We start from the raw sequence: 8,142 nt of genomic DNA, 5'->3' as shown, positions 1-8,142 counted from the left end.
AACTCCTGTTAAATTAACTTTATACAATATAATTATATATAACTTTGCAAGATATGATGCTTAAACACCGGTTGTGTCAAAACTAGATCAAAACAGACAGTTTTAAATAAAATAACAGTTTTGTAACCACAATGGAAGCCAAGAGAGAAGCTATCATGAAGGAGTACCTGAAGGGCAAATCTCGACAAGCCATCTTAGGGAACCTCAAAAGCCTGGAGGAGGTCAACCTCAGGCTCATCAAGAGAACCATTGAGATGTACGAGGATACACAATCTATCAAGGTAATCTCCCGGATCATGGAGACATAAGCCAAAAAAGACGCCCAGAGTCGTCAAGGAAAAAATTGCAAGAAATCCCAGGAGGAACCTCACCAATATGGCCAAGGATTTCAACATGGGTGCAACAACAATGAGAGACCTTATCCAAGATGATCCTAGGACGTATCCCTACAAATTGAATAGGCTACTGCACCTGTCAAGGAAGGTCAAGGCTAAAATACTTAAGAGAAAGCAATGTCATTCTTTAGAATCTGAAGACATCAGTAATTAATATTAATTTATATGTACTATGGCAATTGTTAATACAATGGATGTCCAATATAATTTGATTTTACCATATAAAGTCAAACTTTTTTCTTTCATGTTGAAAAATAAAGTCAGTATATGGTTATTTACTGTTGACAGTATTTTTTGATGCTAACTGTATCTGAGTAGCCAAATGCAGGAGGGGACATTATTCTATTATCACAAAAATATAAATCTGATGATACATGACACTTTTGTAGTTGGAATAAGGAATATTCGATGTATATGCCTTGTTGCTGATCAACCGCAATGAAAATTCAATACTTTGATTAATTATTGATCAAAGCAGGTGTGGATAGATACCTGTATAGTGTTAATAGATTATTTATAGAAAAAAGAGGAATGTGTAGAATGAAATTTATTAAAATAGTATCTTTTTCTAATTTATAAGTCAATGTGAGTTCAAAAGCTTCATCCAAGTTTATTATTAAAAGCGAAATTTTTCTCTTTTTTCTTTTTTATTCTTCTTCTTTTCTTTTCTGATCATAACGTGAAAAAATAAAAGGAACATACGTCATAGACAGTAAACAAACAATAAATATACTGATATGCATTATAGATATGGAGATCTTTTTAGTTGTCCTTGATGGAGAGGAATGAAGCGGATTTTCCATCGAAAAAAAAAAAAATTACTCCGTTCTTATCGAATAAAAATTGAAAATACTGGCATCTCTGAAATCAGAAGAAAAAGCTACATCAAATAAATCTTCTTCAAATCTAATTTTTTGGAATCATTTAACATCTAAATAGTAAATATAAACTTCTGTATTACTACTAGACATAAAATAACATATTATATAATAATATAAATCCAAATCTAACCAGGGAGTACTAGAGAGTACCATTTAGTAATCCCAAGTTAAAGTACAATGTTAAATAATTTAAGTCGTTTCATAGAGAATATATACTTAGTTAATATTTTCAATTTTGTCTGAAATAAATTAAAGTAATGGACACAACGAATACTCAATTATTATTAGAAGCATTCCTTTTTTATTATTTTGCACAATATTCTGATTCGAATTGAATTTTTTTCCGTATATAAGGAACATTAAATTTAAGAGTATCCAGTGAAAAATTGGAATTACTTTGTTTTTTGAAATGGTCTCAAATTTTTAATTTTGAACTGAAGTTGAGCTTCAAACTAATACTTAGCATAAAAATAATTGTAAACTGTTTGGATCTCCCCTATATAAATACAAATAATATTTTATTCTTGCTCATACTATTGACTTCATTCCCTTTTTGATTCATCTGAATATAGAATTGGTTGAGTACTATGGAAATGTCAGACAAATCACTCCAAGGATTTATCCGAGAGTTAACTGCTACTGATGATAATGAATTGGATTCTGGGAAACTAAAAAAACTAAAATATATTTGCAAGTAAGTTGCCAAAAGTGAATTGGATGATGAAAGTATGATTATGTTTTGATGTCATGTAACTTGTAAGTGATCTACGATGTCGCATCCTTAAGTATAATCTGGGATATATGAAAAAACTTTATCCCAAGTATAGTATGGGCTACATCAACATGTATCTAGTATTATTATAATTTTTATAAATATTAAAATGTCATTATAATTTATATTTAATAAATTTGTCTATAATTTTGTTATTTTAGGTCTTATCCAGAGCGTATTCCGCATGTAAGTGACTTTATCATAAAGCGTATGAGTCGTTCTACTCACTGCCAGATCCGCTTATTATGTTTCAAAGTATTAGACCATTTATTTCGTCGAAGCTCTGTTGTACGTTCGATTGTAGTTTCAAAGCTCAAAATAATCATATCCTTGACCTTTGGTCTGTCTTCTGATAAGCCTTTACCTCCTCCAGACACTACTAGAAAAATTCTCATAAAACTAGCTCGTCGAACATTTGGTGAATGGACTACGGAATTCAAGGACAAATATCCTAAATTAGAATCCACTTCCATCTACCTCAAAGAGCATTGCAACTGTGATGTGTATTATGAGAGGAGAGAAAGTCACGAATCGTCCTTAAAAATGACTCGTCTTTGGCGGGATCATTGTCGTAATGTTGTGAATGAAATGAATGATAAAAAATCTTACATTGAAGAAGTTTGTATTCAGCTTCAAAATGCTATAGATCTCATTATCCCTTCATCGTTTGTTGCGGATGAGGAGGACGGAGATAAAATTATCATTCAGGATGATGAAGACTTTATGCGTGACAACGGAGTTATCAACTTAAATAAGAGTGTGGCCGTTGTTGATCTTTCGATTCCTTCTTTTATTAATCAAGAAAATGAAGTTCTTGTGGATTTAATCATTGAACAAACGAAAGTATTGAGGAATCGATTGATCCCATTGGTTATTAAGTGGACCACTATATTCGAAAAGTCTGAGCAATACGTGTCAGAATTCACTCATCAAAGAGGAATAGCGGAAAACGTTCGAAGTAAGCTTGTAAAGTTAGAAGATATTTGTACTCGTTTAATTATACCGAAAAAGAGGATTACGAATATTGATAGTGACGACGATGACGACGAATTCGAAGAGGTTCCCGAAAAAGAAGGATATGAAGAGTCATATCAGGAGCCTTCCTCCTCCTCTAAGATCGAGCCATGGAAAGATATACAACTTTTAAAGAAACTAGAAGCAGCCACTGGCCAAAAGCTTATATTTGATAAGCAACGAAAGAAAAGGAAGTTGACTCCTTTGTCAGTGGATAAGAGTCGCAAACGTTTAGAAAAGATAGTTTTTAACCGTTCCTCACTGAAACGCGTTAGAGAGGATATTAAGTCGAATTTAATTAATTCTTCAAAAAGAGTTATTTTATAATGTAATTTTTTTTCTTCAAAAATATGTCTTTTATTTATTTTCTATAATAATAAGTGGCATTTCTATATGTGTAAAGAATAATTAATTAATTAACGTTTGACTTAAAAAAATAACTTTGTTGGCTCTAAAAAAAATTTATATTCAAACGAGTTCGTAACTCGTAAGATATTGAATTATAGGGATAAAATTTTGACATCTATGTATGTATTCATAATATAAAAATCTACTATTGTTATCAAAGGCACACAAACATATCATTCATGAGAGTACTGGTGAAATGAAGAAATAAATGACTTCATATCTCCTGATATGCTCCTCGGCGACTAAATGAACTCTGAAACAATTACAAATAGGATAAAATAGATTACTAAATCAGTAGATCACTTACAAATATATTTCTAAAGGACTCTATATGAGGAACAGCTTCATATCCTCTCATTCCTCGGCTATAATTAAGCCCAAAACGAACAGAGATATATAATCCCATCACTATCTAAAAGAAAAAGTGATGTAAAAAAAAATATTATAAAAGATGTCAAAAGCTGATTTAAAAAAAAAGGTTTAAGGCTAAATTGAAATATTAAATGGTGTATCTTACAAGGAGTACAAGAAGAATGATAAAAAAAGTAGCGACGAATCCCATACTGAATACGATTGGACAAGTAATGTGGAGTAAACTTTGAGATTCAACGGAGATGAGATATATTATAAATTACTGGGATGAGTGAGTAATAATATCTAAGACTACATTAATAATAATAGTGAGATACCTTCATCTTTCAACAAACGCCCTACTTTATCAAAACATTCTTTTCCTCTTTGTTTCACATAAATTTTTTTAATTATAACTAAAATATATACTCATGGGAATTAATGATAATGACAGTTCAAGATACATATGGATATATATTAATTCCGTTCTTTTCGGATGATACAGATCGAGTAAGGGATTCATTAGAGTAGTTAAAAGTGATATACATATCCTATATTTAATATTAAAAAATGGTTGCATCTGCCTAACAACCGTTTTCATATTTACATGACGTAGATGATGGTACTTTCCATATTCAAATAATGGTCCTAATGTATATGGATGGCCATAAATGTTCACTAATGAACCTATAGGTGGACAAATATGGCTTGAAATCTAAATCTAATCAATTGCTTCATCATGGTAAGGAAGTAAAAATGTTTCCATATAATATCTTCTAAATTATAATTACATACATTCACTAATTATATAGTGGGAATAAATCGAATTTTGTTCTAATTGACTGGTTTTTCTGTAAGGTTGTAAGTGAGTTAGTCTACATCTGTTTGCTGTCGATTTCAATCAGTGACGTCATTACTCTTGTTTTGTTTACCAAATGACACCAACTGTCAGGGTTTCACATGATAAAATTAGAGCTTATAAGATCATGTTGTTACCTCATTTATAAATGAGCAGGAATAAAATCTACTCTTTTAAACGATCACTGATCAGTATATGGCCTAATTATATAATTGAATGTATATACATTAAAAACTATGCGAATGGATGAATGTCATTAAATTATTAAAAAAGGCTCTAGAAAATAGGCGCATACGGCCAGAAAATATACTAGTCTAGTCCTAAAACTAGTGGTGCAACCATATCGACGAGTGATTAGATTTCGCGTTGAATTGAATTCAGCAAATTATAATTAATTAAACCGAAATGGCGGCTCCTGATCCTTGGAATTCAAGTTGGCCTACGGATGCAATTAATTTTTCCTGGTCCTCTTCGTTGAATTACCTCACGGAGAATGTTCTAACTCATCCTTTTGTGGTGATACGACGTCAATGTCAAATCAATGATAAATCTAGGCAGAGTCATCGAACTCCCCTCACACTCATGCTCCCCATGATTCAACTGTATTCTGCTCAAGGATTTACTCCCTTTTGGAAAGGACTCACCTCCACATTGGCCATCAAATGGATGCTTATGGGCACTGAGGATTGCATATCCAAGTTCACTCCTTGGGAAAAGGCTTGATATATATATATCCTTAAATCACATTATTAAATATATGGAGTTGGTCCAAAAGGATTCATTTTGATTGTCAAATTATTTAAGTTACATGGAATTGCCAATTAATTAATAACTAACATTTATTATGAAAAACTTTTCATTCATTGGCAATCTTACGTAATATAATTAGTTATCTGGCATAGGGATATATATATATTATTTGATTCTTTTTTTTTACATCCGTGATGATGAAGACCGTAGACGAAAATAGCTCTCTAAAGCGAATATGCGGAAACATATTACTGAAAGCGACGAGTTTAGCAATAATTACTCCGTTTACAGCGGCTTCTCTTGTTGAAACTATCGAGAGTGATCTGGTTCCTGATGACTCCAATTTACTTGATTTTTTCAAAGAAGGAATCAATAGACTTTTGAACTGGTCCCTTTTTAATAGAAGACTACTACCTGCCTGGGTCCTTATTACTCCTACAGTAGCCTATGGAGTCGCTCATTACATTATATCCAATGTAGTTCAGAAATCTTCTATAGATTTTATCTCTTCTTTTCGTCGTCAACGGGCTCAAAATAAATTTGGAGCTGTGCCTAAAGAAGATATTAATAACAAAAGATCAGATTCTACCGACCAACTGTTTTCATCCCTTCTAGGCAGCGTAGTTGCAGATGTACTTTTATATCCACTCGACACAGTTCTTTGTAGGCTTCATGTTCAAGGATCTAGGGCTATATCCGATGATATGGATACAGGGTACGAGGTATTCCCTGTCATTACAGCCTATACTGGTTTTTGGGATTGTGTAAGAGCAATTAGTGCAGAAGAGGGAAATACTGGATTTTTTAAAGGATTCGGAGCTCTTTTTCTTCATTATGGACTAGTTTATATGATGATTCAATGGAGTTCATTCCTCATTGAAGAAGGACAAAAGTTTGTGAGTACACAGGTGAAAGCTTATCCCCCTCCTCCACCTTCGAATTCATTCATAAATTTGAAATCCCTTCCATCCTCAAGTCCTTCTCTTGATGAATATTATGATCATAATTTGTCAGAATGATTTACTGGGCGAGAAATATTAGCAGTCATTTCAAATACATATTCTCTAGATCTTTAATTTCTCATTTAAATTTATTGTCAATAAATGGTTATTCATATCCCTATTTTTTTCTGATTAATTATAATAATTATCTACGTATTTTAAATATTATTGTTCCCATTATTAATTTTAAACATCAATCTTCGATTCTTCACCTAGTATTTTCGTTGTCACTTGCATACATTCGTTAATGTTAATGAATTATTGATATTGTAAATAAAAACAATTAATAAAGGGGCTCTTGAATTAATTTGATTTTTTCACCACATATTTCTCAAATTAGTTCCATGGTCAGAGGAATTAAACACTATAATGGTTGAATCAACCCTTAAGTACTGGAATTGCTTATAAAGACAACATGGCTAGCTGGAATTTATTTATTCGTAATTCCAATGTTTATGTTTGAAGGTGTATCAAAATATTGATACTCATGATTTTTATTTAAAGTATTTTTTTTTTAATGGGACGTGAACATCACCTTCGGGCCCTTAAGAAAAGGCTTATAAAGTTTTTATTTATTTTTGGCTATTTTAAAGATTCAAAGCTTTTTTAACTGCTTAGTGTTGAAGATATGGATAAATGATATGAATATATTTCAAAGCTTAATATTGAAATATTCTAAAACAATTTTTATTATGTATATATGAATAAAAATGACTATGATAAACTCTATAGTGAACTAAAATATTAATAAATTTTTATAATCATCTGTATATTTTATCAAGGAAAATAAGTTGATTCTACATTTTTGTGAGATATAGAATGACCCAAATCAATGAATACTTAAATAATAAGGAAGAAAAACGAACTTATCTCTATCACACTGATGCTAATAGGTAACTTCGTATAGAAAATTACGTATATGAACATTTTCGTATAAATTTATGAGGAAACTGAGCATAGTCACTATTAATTATAATTTTATACCCCGAATGTTGGGGGGTTCGGGTACCAGCGATACTTAAGTAACTACTAAGAGCCCCTTAAAGCTCCACAATTGTACCCTGAATGTTAGGGATGTTTGCGGATACCTCTGGGTCCCAAAACGGGATACAACCCATCATTGATACTTAAAGAAACTACTAAGAGTCCCTTACAATCCCTCCAATCGTACTCCGAATGTTGGGGGTGTTTTCGGGTACCGCCAGGTCCCATAACGGGATGCAACTTAAGTATCGCCGGTACCCGAAAACACCCCCAACATTTGGGGTATAAAATGACAATTCATAAAGTAAATACCCCGTTTCCTCATAAATTTATACGAAAATGATTTATACGAATATGTTTTATACGAAGTTACCATACACCCACACTGATATCCATTCAATTTATAAAACTTAGTTTGTATTATATGGTCTGTAGTGAGTACAAATAATTATGGATCCTGGATTCGATACTTCATTCCATTATTACTTTTGAATATCTTGTCATTGAAAAAAGTGTAAGAAGATTCTGATATCTCAAAGATAATGTGAACTTCTATTCACAAGTTTATTCTATTATTATCTATATATATATTAATATTTAAAATAGAGTTTGTGTGTGTGTATCCTTTATGCGTGCCCACACTGTTGAACCTAGAAGGCCGAAACTTTACATGGGCGCCTCTTTCGAATCTGGTCAGACTAAGACGGGGTTGCCAATTTTTGATGGG

General features: G+C 31.9%; 2 protein-coding genes and 1 long non-coding RNA gene across 3 annotated transcripts; 2 read left to right on the top strand and 1 right to left on the bottom strand.

Moving 5' to 3' along the window:
- Nucleotides 1-919: 919 nt before the first annotated feature.
- LOC121131837 (UV-stimulated scaffold protein A-like) lies at nt 920-3,456 on the top strand. Its single transcript, XM_040727235.2, has 3 exons — nt 920-1,333; nt 1,849-1,970; nt 2,210-3,456. The coding sequence occupies exons 2-3, from the start codon at nt 1,864-1,866 to the stop codon at nt 3,387-3,389; spliced, it is 1,287 nt and encodes a 428-aa protein (XP_040583169.1). The 5' UTR covers nt 920-1,333; nt 1,849-1,863; the 3' UTR covers nt 3,390-3,456.
- On the bottom strand, nt 3,392-4,704 carry LOC121131859 (uncharacterized). The gene is made up of 3 exons (XR_005869182.2): nt 3,988-4,704; nt 3,778-3,882; nt 3,392-3,723 (listed from the first exon to the last, which is right to left on the bottom strand). It is a non-coding gene; the product is annotated as an uncharacterized lncRNA (long non-coding RNA).
- Nucleotides 4,641-6,725, top strand: LOC121131850 (mitochondrial outer membrane protein SLC25A46). The gene is made up of 2 exons (XM_040727242.2): nt 4,641-5,397; nt 5,634-6,725. The coding sequence occupies exons 1-2, from the start codon at nt 5,086-5,088 to the stop codon at nt 6,447-6,449; spliced, it is 1,128 nt and encodes a 375-aa protein (XP_040583176.1). The 5' UTR covers nt 4,641-5,085; the 3' UTR covers nt 6,450-6,725.
- The last annotated feature ends 1,417 nt before the right edge of the window (nt 6,726-8,142 follow it).

Source organism: Lepeophtheirus salmonis, chromosome 1, assembly GCF_016086655.4.
Source record: "Lepeophtheirus salmonis chromosome 1, UVic_Lsal_1.4, whole genome shotgun sequence".
Classification (NCBI taxonomy): Eukaryota; Metazoa; Arthropoda; class Copepoda; order Siphonostomatoida; family Caligidae; genus Lepeophtheirus; species Lepeophtheirus salmonis.
This window is presented reverse-complemented; position numbering and strand designations above follow the sequence as displayed.